The sequence below is a fragment of the Mobula birostris genome, unplaced genomic scaffold (genome assembly GCF_030028105.1).
Source record: "Mobula birostris isolate sMobBir1 unplaced genomic scaffold, sMobBir1.hap1 scaffold_2707, whole genome shotgun sequence".
Lineage (NCBI taxonomy): Eukaryota > Metazoa > Chordata > Chondrichthyes > Myliobatiformes > Myliobatidae > Mobula > Mobula birostris.
Window position 1 is genome coordinate 21,121 of NW_027275760.1, and position 21,630 is coordinate 42,750.

The window sequence follows — 21,630 nt, forward strand, 5'->3', positions numbered from 1 at the left end:
GGACTCTTGCCCTTTCTTAGCCCAGTACGCTCAGACTGAATCATCTAACGTTTCCTTTCCCCAGCGAGCAGGATCAGTGCTGTAAGGATCCTCTGTAGCGGTAATGTTAATATTAATGGTGGCCGACTTGGTTGTTCGGAGGCCTCTGTGGTGGGAATCCCAAAGTCATGCTCTCTGCATCAACGTCAGCTGCTGACTGTGGCAAGGACGGTGGTCCTGTGCTAACACTGGTGCTAGCGCTACCTGTTGAACAAGTCTCCATTTGTCCACCGGTCTCAGACTGTGACAAGAGCAATGGTACTGCTGCATCATCGAGAACAGGTTTAAAAAATTTTGTTAATTTCTATGTCTTTTTTAATGCTTCTTTCTCACAGTCCTCTTCATTTCTTTTTTGTGCTCCACTCTAGTTTTTTTTTTGTCCGCCATGATGATAGCTACCCATTTTGGGCCCCTGGGCTGCAGCCCTGCCTAACGTCCAGCCCTGCCCAAAGCTGCCAAACCGGTAGTTAAGAAGGCGTATCAGGAGTTGGCCTTAATTAGTCAGTGGTTGAGTTCAATAGCCACAGACTGATGTTCCAGCTCCACAAAACTCTGGTTAGACCAGACTAGGGAGTATTTGTATTCATTTCTGGTCACCTCACTATAGGATGGATCTGGAAGTTCTAGCGAGGGTGCAGATGCAGAAGAGATTCAGCAGGATGCTGCCTCGATTGGAGAATGTGTCTTGTGTTCAAAGGTTGGGAGAGCTAGGTATTTTCTCTTTGGAAAGGAGAATTGGTTTTATTACTATTTAATTATTTATGGTGCAACTGTAACAAAAACCAATTTCCCTCAGGATCAATAAAGTATGACTATGATAGTGGTGACTTGATAAGACGTCTGAAAGATGGTAAGAGGTGGAGACAGAGTGGATAGCCAGTGGCCTTTCTCCTAGGGTGGCAATGGCTAAAGAAGGCATCATTTTAAGGTGAATGGTGTAAACTTGGGGGGGTGAGGGGAAGAGGGATGTCACAGCTGTGTTTTCAATATAGTGGGTGTAAAATGCACTGCCAGGGATGGTGGTAGAGGCAGAGAGATTAGGTACACTTAAGAGGCTCTCAGGCAGACACACAGATGAAAGAAAAATGGAGGGCTAAGTTGATCTTTGAGCAAGTTAAAAGTTCGGCACAATATCAAGGGTTGAAGGGATTGTACTGTGCTGTAGTGTTCTATGTTCCTTTGCTGTACCTGGAATTTGTTGGTCTCCCTGTCCAGCGAGATGTTGTGGAAGGGAATGTTGCCGACTGGCATATTCCAGGCTGTGGGACTACATACTGATGCTCGGTGCAGCCAACACCAAGGACTGACGGGGAACACCCACAGTCTAGGGGTCTTCTCCTGGACAGGGAGGGGCTCTAAAATGTTGTATTAGTCTACCTCTCCAGCCAGCCACATGAGCAGCAACAATGTTACTGGTTTGAAAAAAAGAACATAACGCTACTGAATGCACTGACCAGGAATGAAAAGGCTCTGCACGGTTTATTCTCGTACATATTTTATTGTGAATAAAGTTTATTTTGTTAAAAACAACCTGCATTGTGTCAAGTTTCAACACCATGTCCAAAGCCCTGTACAAAGTGGCCAGACTGACAAAGGGCAAGCACATCTTCTTCACCAGAATACCATCCGTGTGGTCACAACCAGGGAGTGAGGGAGTCCATACCCAACTCTTACCAGAGCTACTTGAATGATCTCTTTACACCTGACCTTTCCTACACTTCCAGTTTCACACCTTCCCACAGAAGGGAACAGTCTAAGGTCACGAGGAAAGGAAAAGCCTGCAGGGCCGCAAGGAGCTGCCCCAGAGTGGGCCAGACTGAAGGGCAAGGTGAGGGAGCATGGGGGGAAGTATCCCAGGGGGACAACACAGCAAGACTCCAGGAACTCCCAGCCTCAACACTAACCTCTACCTCTCCTGGTGGTGTTTCATACATGCTCCTGGGATCTTGCTGTCCTGAAGCCACCTGAATCACCCTCCTTCCTGGTAGGAAGGGACACATGGATGTTGCCCCACATGTTTCTGCAATGCTGCTATTCCGATTCAACACACAGTCCTCCCCACCCACCCCAGGAATGTGAGACATGCACAGACATTGATCTCTGCCATTGCCGGGAACTTGCCCTGCATAATTATACCCACCCAGAGGCAACAAAGGATGCAAAGCTGTTGCTCCTAGGATCTTGCTGTGCTATTTAACCCCAGTGCCCCCACCTTGAACCTACACACCATGCAAAAAGGAGGGGGTGGATGGGATGATGTACATGGGATCTTCTGCTCTCTAGCTGCACCCATCTCCTGTAAGCCCTCCAACCCTACCAACTCTCCCGTTCCCAACAGACAGACCACATTACAGAGTAGGATCAGCGTCTGGAGCACCTTTATTCAGCATGGGTGTCCCTGGCGGCGTGATCCTGCCGGGCATGGTGCCCGGCCCTGGCTCCCTTGGGACGGAGCTGCGATTCAAGTTGTTCTTCCTGCTGCCTGTGGAGGGCCACTTGCTCACTCTCCCACTGCTCCATCCCCTGCTGCAGCTCATTGGTCAGCATTACAATCCGTCCCTGTGAAGGACAGGGGGCAGAGCTATAGAGGTGCGGATGGCAGGGATCAGAAGTGGCGGAGTCAAGGAGTGAGTGGACGAGTCAGGACAGAAGGAGCTGAGACTGAGACGTGGGCAGGTAAGAGCTGGAAGGTATGGGGTCAAGGAAGACAGCAGAGGCAGTGGGGAGGAAGGGGAGGAGGACAAGAGGCAAAATGGGGGAGGAAGAAGGGTAGGGTTGAGAGGCAGAGGGATGAGCAGGGGAGGACAGCAGTGGGGAAGGGGTAAAGAGGAGGTGGGCTAGAGGGAAAGGACTGGGAAAAGGTGGTTGGGAAAAGTGGCGGGGGAGCGGAGAAAGAAAGCGGTGAGGAGGTAAACAGCAGTGGGTGTATGATAAAGAGGGGGAACATAAAAGGGAAGGGGGAGAGTGGGTTGGAAAGGAGAGAGGAGAATGGGAGAAAGAAGAGTGGGGAGGGAGAGTAACAAAAGGGGAGTGGGAGGGTGGGGAAGTGGGGATTGTGAGTGAAGGGGAAATGTGTGTGGGGAGAGTAGGGGTGGGTGTAGAAGGGGTTATGGTGGTAAAGGGAAAATGGGAAGGAGAAATAGAGGAGGGGGAAAGGAAGAGAGGGTAGGGGAAGTGGAAGTGTGGAGATGAGGAGGTGAGGTGAAAAGGGTGGGGTTGGAGGGGAAGCCAAGAAGGGAGAGGTTGCAGGGGAGAGTTGTGGAGGAGAGGGAGAGAGAGGTGGGTAGGAGAGACGAGGAGAAGAAGTGAGAGTGTGCCAGTGAGAAGGAGGTGGATGAGTAGGGGAGGGAGTGGATGTGAACACACAGCCAGAGTGACTTACCGCCATCTCAGCTGCCTTCTGACGCCTACGGATGTGTCCCTTCATCGGGGGTGCTGGACGCCCATCTATAGGTGGGAGAAGGGGTGGGGGGTAGAATAGACATAGTCAAAATGCAGAGGGAGTGTACCACAGCTGAGTCACAGGGAGGGGCTCATTGAGGAGACAGGGATGTGGCTAGGAATGGAACAACGATTCCCAGCACTAGGTGGCAAGCTGGGATTTGTCCTTATGGGGGAAACAAATGTATGTGCATATGTCAGACTTTGAATTTTCTTATATTATGGGAACTCGCTCAGTTGTGAGGATGTTTCTAAATTGGGTGTTCATAACCAAGGTCAGTCTGTAGAGAATATCAGGGCAATCTGAAGGTTAAAGGGGAATATGAGCAACCTTTTGAAGATCAGATAAAGGAAAATCCTAAGGAGATTCTACAAGTATGTTAAGGTTTGTCTTAGATCATAGAACAGTATTCCTTTGCACATTGTTTATTTGTCATCTTCACTTGTGTACAGTGGTTTCGTAAAATTCTTATTGTATTTCTTTTATTCCTGCAATTTATTTTAATTTAAATTTCTGCAAGAAACTGAACCAAGGTAGTATATGGTGACCTATACACACTTTCATAATCAATTTACTTAGAGCTTAAGGATGAATATGATTGTCCGTGTGTTAGAGCCACAGGAAATGAGTGAGGTGTTGAATGAAAATTTCTCATCTGTTTTTACTGTGGAGTTCATTGAAGCTGAGGAGTTAAAGGAAATGAACAACACAGTGAACTCCTATGGCCGTACCTCTCAATAATAAGTTTACCATTTTGGATACTGTTGAGGGACGATCTACTGGGGGAGCCACAGCCACCGGGTCTCTGGCACTGAAGCTGGTGCTGAGGCTCAGAAGAAAATAGAGGTGAAGGGGACTGCAGTATTGACAGGGGATTCCACATTTAAAGGAACAGAGGTGAGATTCTGTGGACGTGATAGAGACAACCAAGATGGCATGTTGTCTTCTGGGAGTCAGGGCCAGGGACGTCTTGGATCAGATCCACAGCTTTCTAAATGGGGAGGGTGTGCAGCCAGAAGTCTTGCTACATATTGGCACCAATGACTCAGGTAGGAAAGGCGAGGAGGTCCTGAAGAGAGATTTTAGGGAGCTGGATAGAAAGCTGAGAAACATGACCTCCAGGGTAGTATCTCTGGACAGCTGTCTATGGCATGCGCCAGTGAACTAAGAATTGAAGCATCTGGCAGATAAATGTGTGGCTGAGGAACAGTACAGGGGCCAGGGGTTCAGATTTCTGGATCTTTGGGATCTCTTCTGCGGAAGGTATGACCTGTACAAAAGGGACAGGTTACACCTGAATCTGAGGGGACCAATATCCTCGCAAGAAGGTTTGTAGTCAGTGGGATGAGTTGCAATGTATGAGGGGAACAAAACTGAAAGGGTTGCTGAATACAGGACTGCAGGGGTTATATTTGAATGCACACAGTATACGGAATAAGCTGCGTGAACACGTAGCACAGTTACAGAATGACAGGTATGACATTGTGGGCATCACTGAGTCGTGACTAAGGGAAAATTATAGCTACAAACTTAACATCCAAGGATACACATTGCATCATCGAAAGGACAGGCAGGTAGGCAGAGGTGTGGGGTGGCTCTTTTGCTAAGAAATGAAATTAAATCCTTAGAAAGCGGTGACATAGAATCAGAAAGTGTAGAATCCTTGTGGGTAGAGTTAAGGTACTGCAAGGGTAAAAAGACCCCGATGGGAGTTATATACAAGGCTCCAAACAATAACCAAGATGTGGACTACGAATTAAAACAGGAGATAGAAAAGGCTTGTCAAAAGGGCAATGTTATGGTAGTTATGGGGAATTTCGATATGCAGGTAGATTGGAAAATCAGGTTGGTGCTGGATCCCAGGAGGAGGAATTTATAGAACGCCTTTGAGATGGCTTTTTAGAGCAGCTTGTGGTTGGGTCCACCAGAGCATTGGGTCCTGTGTAATGAACTAGAATTGATTGGAGATATTGAGGTAAAAGAATCCTTAGGGATCAATGATCATAATATAATAGAATTCACCATGCGATGTGAGAGGGAGAAGCTAAGGTCAGATGTATCAGTATTACAGTGAAGAGAGGCATGAGAGAGCAGCGGGCCAAAATTGATTGGAAGGGTACAGCAGAGCAGCAATGGCTGGAATTTCTTAGAGCTATTTGGAAAGCACAGGATAGATTCATCCCAAAGAAGTTGTTTACAAAAGGCAGGGTGACACAACAATGCCTGACAAGAGAATGAAAGCCAATACAAAAGCCAGAGAGAGCTTATTAACAAAGCAAAATAAAAGGGAAGTTGGTTTGGGAAGCTTTTAAAAAACAACAGAAGGCAACTAAGTAGAAAAGTCATAAAGAGGGAAAAGATGGAAAACCAAAATAAGCTACCCATTAATATAAAAAAGGATACCATGATTTTTCAGATAGATAAAGAGTAAATGAGGGAGGATAGTTGATATTGGACCACTGGAAAATGTTGCTGGACAGGTAGTAATGGGGGAATAAGGAAACAGTGGACAAACCGCTAAGTATTTTGCATCAATCTTCTAGTACGCTGGAACTTCGAGAGTGTCGGGGGGCAGAATTGAGTGAAGTTGCCGTTTCTAGGGAAAAGGTGCTCTGAAATCATCTGGACCAGACAGTCTGCAGCCCAGGGATTTTAAAAAAGTTGCTGAAAAGAATGAGGAGTCATTAGTATCAATAGATTGTGGCATGGTTCCTGAGCACTGGAAAATTGCAAATTTCACTGCACCCTTCAAGAAGGGAGAGAGGCAGAAGAAAGGTCAGTTAGTCTGACCTCAGTGGTTGGGAAGAAGTTGGAGCTGATTGTTAAGGATGTGGTTCTGGAGTTCTTGGAAGCACTTAGAACACAGAACAGTACAGCACAGCACAGGAACAGGCCGTTTGGCCCACAATGTTGAGCCAAACCAGCTAAGATGCAAATCAAAAACACCCAAACACTAACCCCTCCTACCTATACCCTCCATCTTCATTAAACCATGTGCCTATCCAAACGTCTCTTAAAAGCCTCCAATATATTTGCTTCTCCCACAATACCAGGCAGTACATTCCAGGCTTAAGACCATTAAATGTAAGCGGAGAATTAGGCTATTTGAGCTATCAAGTCTGCTCTGCAATTTCATCATGGCTATCAATTTTTCTCTCAGCTCTAATCTCACCTTCTTCCCATATCCCTTCATGTCCTGACCAATTAAAAATCAATCCACTTCTGCTTTAAATATACATAAAAAACTTGGCCTTCACAGTTGAACGTGGCAACGAATTCTACAGATTCATCACTCTCTGGCTAAAGAAATTCTTCTTCCCCTCTGTTCTAAAAGGATGCCACTGTTCTGAGGCTGTGTCCTCTGGTCTTAGACACTCCCATCATTAGAAACATCCTCTCCACATCTACTTTATCAATGGCTTTCACCATCCGATAGGTTTCAATTAGGTCACCTCTCATTCTTCTGAATTCTAGTGAATACAGGCCCAGAGCCATCAAACACACTGCATTTGACAAGCCGTTTAACCCTGGAATCATTTTCATGAACCTCCTTTGAACACTCTCCAATGTCAGAACATACTTTCTAAGCTAAGGAGTCCAAAACTGCTCACAAAACTCCAAGTGAGGCCTCACCACTGCTTAATAGAGCCTCAACATTACACCCTTACTTTTATATTCTAGACCTCTGGAAACGAATGCTAACAATTGCATTTGCCTTCCTCACCACAAACTCAACCTGCAAATTAACCTTTAGGGAATCGTGCACCTTTGTGCCTCACATTTTTGTATTTTCTCTCCATTTAGAAAATAGTTAACCATTTCATTTCTTCTATCAATGTGCATGACCAGACACTTTCCAACACTGTGTTCCATCAGACATTTATTTGCCCATTCTACTAATCAGTTTAAGCCCTTCTGTAGCCTCTATACTTCCTCAAAGCCACCTGCCCCTCCACCTGTATTCATATAATCTGCAAAGCTATTAACTCCATCATCCAAATCATTGACATATAACATAAAACAAATTGGTCCCAACACAGACCCCTGTGGAATACCATTAGCCAACCAGAAGAGGTTCCCTTTATTCGCACTCTTTGCCTCCTGCCGATCAGCTACTGTTTTATCCATTTTCAGAATCTTTCCTGTAATACGTGGGTTCGTAGCTTGTAAAGCAACCTCATGGGTGGCATTTTGTCAAAGGCCTTCTGAAAATCCAAGTACACAACATCAACTGATTCTCCTTTGTCTATCCTGCTTGTTATTTCTTCAAAGAATTCCAACAGATTTGTCAGACAAGATTTTTCCTTGAAGAAACCATGCTGACTACAGCCCATTTTATCAAGTAATCTGAAACTACATGTTTAACAATTAACTCCAGCATCTGCCCAACCATTGGGGTCAGATTACCTGGCATATAATTTCATTTCTTCTGCCTCTCTCCCTTCTTGAAGAGTGGAGTGACATTTGAAACTTTCCGGTGGCTGGAACCATTCCAGAATCTAGCATTCACGACTCTGAGTAAAACATTTATCCCTCACATCCCACTTGAACCTACCCCCTCTCACCTTAAATGCATGCTCTCTGGTATTAGACATTTCAATCCTGGTAAACTGCAACTCTCTGTCATCTCTTATCTATGGCTCTTATAATCTTGTAAACCTCTATCAGATCTCCCCTGAGCCTCCGGCGCCCCAGAGAAAACAACCCATGTTTATCCAGTCTCTCATGATAGCACATGCCCTCTAATCCAGGCAGCATCCTGGTAAACTTCTTCTGCACCCTCTCTAAAGCTTCAATAGTGGGGCGACCACAACTGTATGCAATACTCCAGATGTGGCCTAACCAGAGTTTTATGACGTTGCAACATCACCTCCTGACTTTTGAACTTAATGATCTGACTAACAAAAGCAAGCATTCCATTAGCCTTCTTAACTATCTTATTGACATGATGAAATACGCTGAATCTGTTGGAAATCTTTGAAGAAATAACAAGCAGGATAGACCAAGGAGAATCGGTGGATGTTGTGTACTTGGGTTTTCAGAAAGCCTTTGACAAGGTGCCATACATGAGGCTGCTTAACAAGTTAAGAGACTGTGGTATTTCAGCAAATATACTAGCATGGATAGAGCATTGGCTGCCTGGCAGGAGGCAAAGAGTGAGAATAAAGGGTGCCTTGCTTGGTTGGCTGCTGGTGTCTATGTTGGGACTGTTTTTTTTTACATTATACGTCAATAATTTGGATGACAGAATTGATGGCTTTGTCGCCAAATAGGTGGAGGGGAAAGTAGTGTTGAGGAGGGAGGGAGGCTACAGAAGGACCTAGACAGATTGGGAGAATGGGCAAAGAAGCAGCAGATATATAGTGTAGGGAAATGTATGGTCATGCAAAGTGTATGGTTATGAAAAAAAAAAGCATAGAATATTTTCTAAAGATAGAGAAAATTCAAAAATCTGAGGTGCAAACAGACTTGGGGGTATTTGTGCAGGATTCCTTAAAGTCTAATTTGCAGGTTGAGTCTGTGGTAAGGAAAGGAAATGCATTGTTAGCATTAATTTTGAGAGGACTAGAATATAAATGCAAGAATGTAATGTTGAAGATTTATAAGGCTTCACTTGGAGAACTGTAAACAGATTTGGGCTCCTCATCTTAGAGGGGGTTCACAGGAGGTTCACAACAATGATTCTAGGAATGAAAGTGTTACCATATGCAAATTGATTGATAGCTCTGGACCTGTACCCTCTGTTACTTCTGAATTATGAGCCGGGAATCTCATTGAAACCTATCAAATGTTGAAAGGCCTTGATAGAGTAGATCTGGAGAAGATGTTTCCTATGGTGGGGGAGTCTAGCATCAGAGGCCACAACATCAAAATAGAGCGACATCCATTTAGAACAGATACAAGGAAGAATTTCTTTAGCCAGAGTAGTGAACCTGTGGGACTCATTGCCATAAGCGGCTGTGGAGGCTACATCATTGGGTACATTTAAGGGAGAGGTTGATAGATTCTAGATTAGTCAAGGCATTAAGTGTAATGGTGAGAAGACAGGAGAGCAGGGCTGAGAGGGAAATAGATCTACCATGAAATGGTGGAGCAGACTCGATGGGCAAAATGGCTTAATTCTACTCCCTTATCTTATGGTCTCATTATAATGTGTTGGAACATCCACATTGCAACAGGGGTGCTGGTGGTCTGAAAGCACATTAAGGTGGATAAATCCTATGGGGAGAGGTCTTACCACATGTATCCCAGGGTATTTGTGAACAGACTGCAGGCACCCAGCAGAGACACTGTTGTTAACCATGGCTGGGGTGCCAGAAGATTAATGTTATGCATCTATTTAAGGGCTGCAATGGGTAACTATAGACTCATATCGGTGGTGGGATGGCTACTAAAGGGGATACTGAGGGACAGGGTATATCAGCATTTGGAAAGCCAATGACTGATGAGTAATGGTCAGAATGGCTTAGTGCTTTGGAAAGAGATGGCCAAGAGGATTGACAAGGGCAGGGCAGCAGATATTGTCTATATAGACTTTGGAAAAGACTTTGACAAGGTAACTCATGATGGGCTAGTATGGAAGGTTAGATCACATGAGACCCAGGGTGACCTGGCTAAATGTTTGAGGTTGGCTGAGTGCAGGGGTTCCCAACCTGGTATGCATGGACCTGCAGTTAATGGTAGGGGTCCATGGTATAAAAAAGATTGTGAACCGCTGGCTAAGTCGAAGGAGACAGAGGGTGGAAGGATTGTTACTCAGGCCTCTGTATATACAAGGATTGGTGTACTATGTTAACAATTGAAAGTGACGATGTTGGTAACATGGTTAGTACATTTGTGAAAAACAGCCAAATCAGCGTAGTGGACATTCTGGAAGGGTGAGCAGCCAGAAGTCATGGTACATATTGGTACCAACGACATGGGAAGGAAAAGGGAGGAGGTCCTGAAAAAAAAAATACAAGGAGTTAGGAAGGAAGCTGTGAAGCAGGACCTCAAGGGTAGTAATCTTGGGATTGTTGCCTGTGCCTCGCGAGAGTGAGGATAGGAATAGAATGAGGTGGCAGAGAAATGCGTGGCTGAAGAATTGCAGCAATGGGCAGGGATTCAAATTTCTCGATAATTGGGACCTCTTCTGGGGCAGGTGGGACCGAAACAAAAGGGGTGGGTTGCACGGGAATCCGACGGGGACCAATATTCTTGCGGGCAGATTCACTCGAGCTGTTGGGAGTGGTTTAAGCTAATAGGACGGGGGACAGGAACCATGATGATGGAGCTGAGGATGAGCCAGGAGGTTTACAAGTCGATGATAGGTGTAACATGAATGTAAGGAAGGACAAGCCAATGACTGGGTACAAATACAGACAGAGCAAGAAGTTAAATTGTACCACAGAGGCAAAATTCAAAAGGGTGAAGAATACGGGACTAAACATGCTGTATTTAAATGCACGTAGCATTCAGAATAAGAAAGCTGAACTTGCAGTGCAATTAGAGATTGTCTGGTATGACACTGTGTGCATCAGTGAGTATTGGGAGCCGAACATCAAAGATTATACTTTGTATCGAAAGAAGAGGCATGAAGGCATAGGCAGTGGTATGGCTCTGTTGGTAAGAGATGGAAATCTCTTAGAAAGAGGTGACAGAGGTGGCACTGAGCCTGGTTCTGTGTTGCAGAAGGGGGAGAAGACAACGAGGAATGGAGGTTCTGTCAGCCTGACAGAGATATCCACATGGTGTGTTGCCTCCCAGGTGCCACCAAGGTACAGGATGACTCGGATTGGGTGCAGAGTATTCTGAAGGGAGAGGGCGAACAACAAGAATTCTTGGTACACATTGGTACCAATGATATAGATAGAAAAAGGGAGGAGGTCCTGAAGAGAGAATTCAGGGAGTTGGGTCGGAAGCTGAAAAGCAGGCCCTCCAGGGTAGTAATCTCGGGATTGCTGCCTGTTTATTGGAAAGATAGGTTAGTAGGCAGAGGGGATGGTGTGGCCCTGTGTATAAGAAATAATATTAAATCATTAGAAAGGGATGACATATGATCAGAAGACGTAGAGTCTCTATGGGTTGAGTTAACAAATGGCAAGGGTAAAAGGACCCCAATGGCAATTGGGATGTGGATTACAAATTACAGCAGGAGACAGAAAAGGCGTGTCAAAAGGGCATTGTCATGATAATCGTTGGGGACTTTAACACGAAGGTGGATTGGGAAAACCAGGCCAGTTCTGGACCTCAAGTGAGAGAATTTGTAGAATGTCTAAGGAATGGCTTTTTAGAACAGCTTGTTGTTGAGCCCACTAGGGGTTCAGCTGTGCCGGATTGGGTGTTGTGCAATGATCCGAAGGTGATAAGAGAGTTTAAGGTTAAGAAACCCTCAGGGAACAGTGATCACAATATGATCAAGATTACTTTGAAATTTGAGAAGAAACTAAATTCCAATGTGTCAGTATTTCAGTGGAATAAAGGAATTTACAATGGCATGAGAGGGGAACTGGCCAAGGTTGACTGGAAAGGGACTCGAGCAGGAAAGACAGCAGAGCAGCAATGGCTCGAGTTTCTGCGAAAAATAAGGAAAGTGCAAGACAGATATATTCCAAATAAGAAGAAATTTTCGAATGGAAGAAGGACACTACCGTGTCTGACAAGTGAAGGCAGAGCCAAAGTAAAAGCAAAAGAGAGGGCATACAAGGAAGCCAAAGCTAGTGGGAAAATAGAGGATTGGGAAAGTTTTAAAAACTTGCAGAAGGAAACTAAGATGGTCATTCGGAAGGAAAAGATGAATTATGAAAAGAAGCTGGCAACTAATATCAATGCAGATACTAAAAGCTTTTTTAAGTATATAAAGGGTAAAAGAGAGTTGAGGGTAGATAGAGGACCAATAGAAAATGATGCTGGAGATATTGTAATGAGAGACGCAGAGATGGCAGAGGGACTGAATGTGTATTTTGCATCAGTTTTCACAGTGGAAGACATCTGCAGTATACCAGACATTCAAGAGTGTCAGGCAAGCTAAGTATGTGCAATGAAAATTATGACTGAGAAGGTGCTCAGAAAGCTTAATGGTCTGAGGGTGGATAAATCTTCGGGACCTGATGGAATGCACTCTTGGGTTCTGAAGGAAGTAGCTGGAGAGATTGTGGAGGCGTTAACAATGATCTTTCACAAATCGATAGATTCTGGCATTGTACCGGATGACTGGAAAATTGCAAATGTTACTCTGCTTTTTAAGAAGGGTGGGAGGCAGCAGAAAGGAAACTATAGACCTGTTAGCCTGACATCAGTGGTTGGGAAGTTGTTGGAATCGATCGTTAGGGATGAGATTACAGAATACCTGGAGACACATGACAAGATAGGCCAAAGCCAGCATAATTTCCTGAAAGGAAAATCCGACCTGACTAACCTACTGCAACTTTTGGAGGAAATTACCAGTAGGGTAGACAAAGGAGATGCAGTAGACGTGGTGTACTTGGATTTTCAGAAGGCCTTTGACAAGGTGCCGCACATGAGGCTGCTTAGCAAGATAAGAGCCCATGAAATTACAGGGGAGTTACTAGCATAGGTGGCGCACTGGCTGATTGGCAGAAAACAGAGAGTGGGAATAAAGGGATCCTATTCTGGCTGGCTGCTGGTTACCAGTGGAGTTCCACAGGGGCTGGTGTTCAGGGGAATGGGCAAGAAGAGGCAAATGAAATACAATGTTGGAAAGTGTATGGTCATGCACTTTGGTAGAAGAAATAATTTAGATGGGGAGAGAATTCAAAATGCAGAGATGCAAGGGGACTTCGGAGTCCTCATGCAAGATACCCTAAAGGTTAACCTCCAGGTTGAGTCATTGGTGAAGATGATGATTGCAATGTTGGCATTCATTTCTACAGGTATAGAATACAAGAACATGGATGTGATTATGAGGTTCTATAAGGCACTTGTGAGACCACACGGAGTACTGTGTGCAGTTTTGGGCTCCTCATTTTAGAAAAGATGTACTGATATTGGAGAGGTTTCAGAGAAGATTCACAAGAATGATTCCAGGAATGAAAGGGTTACCATATGAGGAATGTCTGGCAGCTCTTGGGCTGTATTCCCTGGAGTTCAGGAGAATGACGGGGGATCTCATAGAAACGTTCTGAACGTTAAAAGGCCTAAACAGATTAGATACAGCAAAGTTATCTCCTATGGTAGGGGAGTCTAGGACAAGAGAGCATGACTTCAGGATTGAGGGACGTCCATTTAGAACAGAGATGCGAAGAAATTACTTTAGTCAGAGGGTGGTAAATCTGTGGACTTTGTTGCCATGAGCGGCTGTGGAGACCAAGTCATTGGGCACACTTAAGGCAGAAATAGAGATGTTCTTGATTAGCCAGGGCATCAAAGTGTATGGGGAGAAGGCAGGGGAATGGGGAATGACTGAAAGAATTGGATCAGCCCATAACTGAATGGCGGAGCAGACTCGATGGGCCAAATGGCCAACTTCTGCTCCTATATCTTATGATCTGGTCAGAGAATGTTGAATCTTTGTGGGTGGAGTTAAGTAACTGCAAGGGTGAAAAAAACCATTATAGGAATCATATACAGGTCTCCAAATAATAGCCAAGATGTGGGGTTGAGACTCCAAAGGGAGCTGGAAAAGGCATGTAATAAGGGTAATGATACAATTGTAAAGGGGGACCTATCGAATGTTGAATGGACCAGATAGGGTGGATGTTTCCGATGGTGGTGGTACCCAGAACTAGAGGGCACAGCCTCAAAACTGAGGGGTGACCCTTTAGAACAGAGGTAAAGAGGAATTTTTTTAGGCAGTGTAGTAACTCTGTGGAATGCTCTACCACAGACTGTGGTGGAGGCCAAGTCCTCGCGTATCTTTAAGGCGGAAGTTGGTCGTTTCCTGATTGGTCAGGGCATCAAAGGATATGGCGAAAAGGCAGGTGTATGGGGTTAAGTGGGATCCGGGATTGCCCATGATGGAATGGCAGAGCAGACTTGATGGACTGAATGGCCTAATTCTGCTCCTATGCCTTATAGCTTGTAAGATTACAGCTGGAGGAAATAGGCCAAGGAATGGCAGATGGAATTTAACTTGGACTAGATGGATAGGACGGTGAAGTTGTTGTTTGGCACACACTGAGTTTGGCTGTACGAGATGTTGGCAGGACCACACTTGGAGTTATGAGCAAGAGGGACATGCCTTCTTCTCAATACTACCATCAGGCAGGAGGTACAGGAGCCTGAAGATGCACTTAACATTTTAGGAACAGCTTCTTCCCCTCTGCCATCAGCTTTCTCAACGGTCCATGAACACCAAAGTCCTCAATAATCCTCTTTTGAACTATTTATTTTATTTTTTATCTTTATAGTAGCTTCTAGTAATTTTTTAGACATGTCCTGCACTGTACTGATGCCACAAAAACTAATAACACAGCATACAGTGTATCAGAGACAATACACATGATTCTGGTCTGTCACCAAGTTATGTGATTAAGCTGGAAAGGATAGAGAGAAAATTCACAAGGACATTACCAGGACTGGAAAGCTTGAATTATAAGGAGAGACTGGATGGGCTGAGACTTTTTTTTAAAAAAACTTGGAGCGTAGGAGGCTGGGAGAATAGATAAGGCAGATGGCCACAATCCTGTTTCCCGGTGTAGGGGATTCTAAAACCAGTTTTAAGATGAGAGGGGAAAGATTGAAAAGGGGCTTGAAGAACAACATTTTCACACTGAGAGTGGTGGATATGCGGAATGAGGAAGTGGCAGAATTTTGCACAATGTTTAAAAGATGTGAACAGAAGACTGGAGCAGCTCATGGTTGCGTGGACGAGTAGGGCAAAGGGCCAGTTTCCAAGCTGTGTAACTATTACTCAAGAACCTGGATTGAGTTACAGACTGGATCTATTCATAACATTTATATTTACTATAACAAATTTACAGGCTGGAATCTCATCTGGGTTGGGAGCGGGGGGCAGGGGGTGGTGGTGGAGGAGACAGTGCTGGTGGGGTTTATATATCTAATAACAGAACCCTGGCAGTGTTACAGGCTGGGATAAGATTAAAGATTTTGTGAGAACATCCACATTGGGGATAAATTAAATTGCTGGATTGTTGTAAAATAATGAGAGACTGACCGGTGTTGTTCAGAGGGATCAGGGTGCCCTTGGCCATGAATCACATGAAGGTGAAGCAACATAGGGAAGTAACGACATGCTATCCATTACTGCAAGAGGGTTGGAGTAGAAGCACATTGCTGCAATTATAGACAGCCCTGGCGAGAATACATCTGAAATAGTGAGTACAGGCCTGGAATCACTACCTGAGGAAGGACAGGCTTGTGAGAGAGAGCTCAGTCAATGTCCTGGGATGGTGGGCTTGACGTGTGAAGAGAGGTGAAGCAGACTGCCCCTCTGCTCTCCTGAGTTTGGATGAATGATGTGTGACGTCATTGAAAGTCACTGAATTCCTTCATGACTCCACTGGGAAGTAGGGATGGCATTTCCCCAAGGGGTGTCCTGAACTGGGGGTATAGTCAGGGATTGAGGAGGTGGAGAGAAAGCTCTTCACCAGAGGTTGGGAATCTTAGGAATTGTCTCCCCCCTGTGGCTGGGTTGCTGAGTAGAATGTACTCTGAACAGGAACAAAACCTTTGGCAGATGGCATTTTACCAAATCAATTAAGTGCCTAACTAATCCTTTCTGCCCACACAATGTCCATATACCTCTATTTCCTGCACATCCATATACATATCTAGGAGACTCTGAAATGCTTCTATCGTATCTGCATCCACTGCCATTCCAGGCATCAAATACTAACTGAGTTAAAAGAAAAACACTGCTCTATACACCTCCTTTGAACCTTTATCCTTTCACCTTCAATGCATGCCCTCTGGGATCGGACCTCTGGACCCTGTGAATAAGGGTCTGCTCTATCTATGCCTCTTGTAATTTTGTAAGCTTCAAATCAGGTCTCCCCTCAGCTGTCACTGCTCTAGAGAAAACAGCCTAAACTTGTCCAATCTTTCCTCATAGCACATGCCCTCTAATCCAGGCAACATCCTGTCAAACCCTCTCCAAAGCTTCTACATCCTTCCTATAACAGGGTGACCAGAACTCAATACAATACTCCAGTGTCTTAAACGCAATGCCTTGACAAATGAAGGCAAGAGTGCCATATGCCTTTACCACCCTATCACCCTGTGCAGACACTTTCAAGGAGCGACGGACTTGGACCACGAGATTCCTCTGCACATCCACACTGTTAAGGACCTTGCCTCCTGCACTGTCTGTTTACATTTGATCTCTCAAAATGCAGCTCCTCACACTGAGCTGGATTAAACAGTATCTGCCTTTTCTCCACCCGTATCTGCAACTGACCTATACTGCACTACCTTTGGCAATCTACTACACCAGGGGTTCCCAACCCTTTTTATGCCATAGACCCCTACCAATTTCTGAGGGGTCCATGGGAAAGCCTCTGCTCTACACTATCCACATCACGAGCAATGCTTATATCGTCTGTGAACTTACTAACCCATTCATCTCCATTTGCATCACGTCACTATCACTGAGCAATCAGCACGACATTAGTACCGTTTGGGACTTTCTGGAGTTTGGTCCCAGCGCTGTCTGTAAGGAGTCTGTAGGTTCTCCCTGCAAACTGCACGGGTTACCTCCGGATGCTCCGGTGTCCTCCCAAAATCCAAAGACGTAGCGGTTAGTAGGTTAATTGGTCATTGTAAATCGTCCTGTAATTAGGCAATGATGTTAATAGGTGGATTGTTGGACAGTGCAGCTTGTTGGGCCTCACGGTCTTGAAATAAAAATATCACAGCAGAGATCCCAGTACAGATCACAAATCATGAACCTCCAGCCAGAACAAGTCCCATCGACTGGTACCCTATGTCTTCCGTGGGTAAGCCAATTCACTTTAGATCCCATGCATCCTAATCTTCCGGATAAATTTCCCATGAGGACCATTGTTGAACACCTTACTGAACATTATCAGCTCTGCCTTCATTAATCACCTTTGTCGCTCAAACAGCTCAATCACGTTAGTAAGACACAACTTGCCCTACACAAAGCCATGCAGACCGAACCTAACTGGGCCATGGTTTTCTAAACGCTCATAAATCAGTTCCCTAAGAATCCTGTCCGTAATTTCCCTTACACTGATGTGAGACTCACCAGCCCAGTTTCCAGGATTATCCTCATTTCCCTTTTTGAGTAATGGAACAACATTAGCTGCTAGCCAGTGCTCTGGGACCTCCCGTGGCTAGAGAGGACATGAAGGTATTGGTGAAGTCTCCAGCAATCTCTTCTCTTGCCTCCCTCTATAATCTGGGGTATATTCCATCAGGCCCTGGACTTATCCATCTAATGTTCTTTCAGAGACCCAACACTGCCTGCCCTTCCCCCATCTCAAAAAGCTCCAGCATATTACCACACTCTATCTTGATCCCACAACCCTCCAAATACCAACACACCGTTAGGACCTCGCCCACATCCTCCCCCTCCAAGCATGTCCCGCTCCCCCCTCCCCCAAATGGTCCTACTTACTCTTCAGTTATTCTCTTGCTCCCAACGCGGAACATGGATCTGTCAGTTAATGGTAATGGTCCATGGCATCAGAAAGGTTGAGAACCCCTGAATCTAGAGTATGTTTGGGATTGTGATCTGTGGGTGTTCAAGGAATGAAAGGAGAGGGGGACAGTGTGGGATGTTGGTGCTGGAGTAGGTATTAAATGTGCAGTAGGTAGTCTGTCTGATCACCGACCGTCTCGCTCAGTCCAGGATGTCACACTCACCTGCAAAAGACCAGTCCGGGAGATCCGTCAGGGGTCCATATTCTGTCCCACTTCGGGATAAACCGTGCCTGGGGATGGGGGTGGGCGGAACAACAGGAAGAAGTAACATGAAGCAGTATTCCCCAGTGGACAGCTCTCCGACAATTCTGAAGCATCGCCAGATGCAGGACTGTAAACACAAAATACTCTGCAGATGCTGGGGTCAAAGCAACACTCACAACACGCTGGAGGAACTCAGCAGGTCGGGCAGCATCCGTGGAAACGATCAGTCAACGTTTCAGGCAGGAACCCTTCGTCAGGACTGAAGAGGGAAGGGGCAGAGGCCCTATAAAGGTGGTGGGGGGAGGGTGGGAAGAAGGCTGGTAGGTTCCAGGTGAAAAACCATTAAGGAGAAAGATAAAGGGGTGGGGGAGGGGAAGCAGGGAGGTGATGGAAAGGTGAAGGAATAGGGGAAAGCACAATAGGTAGTAGAAGGAGGCGGTACCATGAGGGCGGTAGTAGGCAGCTAGGGGAGGGGGCAGAGTGAAACTGGGATAGGGGAGGGGAGGGGGGAGGTTATTACTGGAAGTTGGAGAATTCAATGTCGGTGAAACCCAACGCAGATTGGGGGACCGCTTCATCGAGCACCTCCGCTCCGTCCACCACAACAGACAGGATCTTCCGGTTGCCACCCACTTCAACTCCGCTTCACATTCCCATTCGGATGTGTCTGTACATGGCCTCCTCTACTGCCATGATGAGGCTAAACTCAGGTTGGAGGAGCAACACCTCTTATACCGTCTGGGTAGTCTCCAGCCCCTTAGCATGAACATTGAATTCTCCAACTTCCGGTAATTCCCTCCCCCTCCCTTCTTCTATCCCAATTTCACTCTGCCCGCTCCCCCAACTGCCTTCTACCTCCCTCATGGTTCTGCCTCCTTCTACTACCCATTGTGTTTTCCCCTATTCCTTCTTCACCTTTCCTGCCTATCACCTCCCTGCTTCCCCTCCCGACCCCTTTATCTTTCCCCTTACTGGTTTTTCACCTGGAACCTACCAGCCTTCTCCTTCCCACCCTCCCCCCACCTTCTTTATAGGGCCTCTGTCCCCTCCCTCTTCAGTCCTGACGAAGGGTTGCTGCCCGAAACGTTGACTGATCCATTTCCACAGATGCTGCCTGACCTGCTGAGTTCCTCCAGAGTGTTGCCAGATGCAGGATAGCAGGGTTGATGAGTCCTGCCCTGTTTAAAGGCCAGAGGGAGATGACAGACAGGGAGATAGAGAGGAATGGGGAGGGGGGAAGAGAGAGGGGGAAAAGAGAGAGATAGGGACAGAGACAGATTGTCGGCAGGCAAAGAGAGAGGGCAATGGAGAGACATAGAAACATAGAAAATAGATGCAGGAGTAGGCCATTTGGCCCTCTGAGCCTGCACCACCATTCAGTATGATCATGGCTGATCATCCAACTCAAACCCCTGTACCTGCTTTCTCTCCATACCCCCGATCCCTTTAGCCACAAGGGCCATATCTAACTCCCTCGTAAATATAGCCAACGGACTGGCCTCAACTGTTTCCTGTGGCAGAGAATTCCACAGATTCACCACTCTCTGTGTGAAGAAATTTTTCCCCATCTTGGTTCTAAAAGGCTTCCCCTTTATACTCAAACTGTGACCCCTCGTTCTGGATTTCCCCAACATCGGGAACAATGCTTTAAGTTTGCACACTTATCTCTTGTGTGGGGCCTTGTCAAAAGTCTTTTGAAAATCCAAACATACCACTTCCACTGGTTCTCCCCTATCCACTCTACTAGTTACATCCTCAAAAAATTCTATGAGATTCGTCAGACATGATTTTCCTTCCACAAATCCATGCTGACTTTGTCCAATGATTTCACTGCTTTCCAAATGTGCTGTTATCACATCTTTGATAACTGACTCTAGCATTTTCCCCACCACCAATGTCAGGCTAACCAGTCCATAATTACCCGGTTTCTCTCTCCCTCCTTTTTTAAAAAGTGGGACAGAGAGAAAGAAAAAGAGAGGAGAGAGGGAGCGAGGAAGTGTGTGTGGCGCATGCACGGCAGGCAGGGGGAGTGGAAAACAATATAATCTTTAGTGGGTACTCACTCCAGTCGCCACTGACTCCCTCCTCGACACACAGGGCCACAGGAGAAAGCTTTCGTCATCGGCTTCAGAGGAATACAGAGCGATCGCCACATACCTGAAGATCAGTGTAATGGGTTACTTCACTTGACCACCCAATGAATGAATCAGTTCTGACTGTTCATTAACACGCGCAACATCATCGCCCTGATCCCTCATCCCTGTGACTCTTCACCCAAGGAAAACGGGACCCTGGGCCCTGTGACCCTTCAAACCAGACGTGACCTCCGCAACCTGCTCATTCTTCCCACCCCCGGTGACCCACACATACGCTCTGCAACCCATCACTCTGGTTCTTTGACCCTCCACCCCAGGAACAAGGGTACCTAGTGATGGAACGTGGGCTTCCCCATGACCCTCGGGTCCAAACTTTTGACCCCTCCACCCCTGGAGTGATTCAATGACACCTTCACCTCTGCAGGTGGCCCCTGCTGCCCAAAACACGGCCCCTTATCCCCACACGTGACGTGACAGCAACAGGAAAGGGTGTCTTCTCACCACCACATGACCCTTGTACCATTCACGCATACAAACCTCATTGACACTCCTCACTCAGTGGACCAGGGACCGCATGTCGCTTCACCCCCACACATGACCCGAACCTGAGGCCTCCTGACCATTCACACCCCCCTCTCCATAGCCCGAACATGAGGCGAGGTGACCCTTTACTCTCTAATCCCAGTACCTGGGAGCGCTTCAGCCCGGTGGCGCCGCTCCTGACCACGACCAACACAGCCCCAACTCGTAGCCCTCAGCTACTCGCCGCCGTTCCTGCAACGACCGGCCACCGCGCAGGCGCAGTGCAAGAAGCAGGGCGCATGCGCTGTGTGTGTGTGCGCGCGAGCGAAAGATAAGAATGAAGTTTAATGTCACCGGCTTATGTCATGAAATTTGTTTAGCGGCAGCAAAACAATGCAATACATGATAATATAGAAAAATAAGTAAGTCAATTCCAGTAAGTATATGTATATATTAAATTACAAATAGTGCAAAAACAAATAATATATAAAAAAAAGTAAGGTAGGGCTAAGTTTAATGTCCAGAGGGAGAGATTCGGGGAATGGAGAGAGAGAGGGTGGGAAACGTAAGAAGAGTAGAGGAATGGAGAGAGAGGGAGAGGGGGAATGGAGGGAAAGAGAGAGGAGGCTATTTATCATCCAGCCCGCTAACACCTGACTCAAAAACAGTTACTTTCTTCTAGCAGTAAAGCTAATCAACGCC

At 46.1% G+C, this 21,630-nt stretch overlaps 1 protein-coding gene across 1 annotated transcript; it reads right to left on the minus strand.

The window, feature by feature from the left end:
* Nucleotides 1-1,517: 1,517 nt before the first annotated feature.
* On the minus strand, nucleotides 1,518-21,201 carry mrpl52 (mitochondrial ribosomal protein L52). The gene is made up of 5 exons (XM_072250286.1): nucleotides 21,095-21,201; nucleotides 20,374-20,467; nucleotides 18,269-18,336; nucleotides 3,422-3,486; nucleotides 1,518-2,598 (listed from the first exon to the last, which is right to left on the minus strand). Exons 2-5 carry the CDS (start codon nucleotides 20,463-20,465, stop codon nucleotides 2,419-2,421), a joined length of 405 nt encoding a protein of 134 aa, XP_072106387.1. The 5' UTR covers nucleotides 20,466-20,467; nucleotides 21,095-21,201; the 3' UTR covers nucleotides 1,518-2,418.
* Between the last annotated feature and the right edge of the window lie 429 nt (nucleotides 21,202-21,630).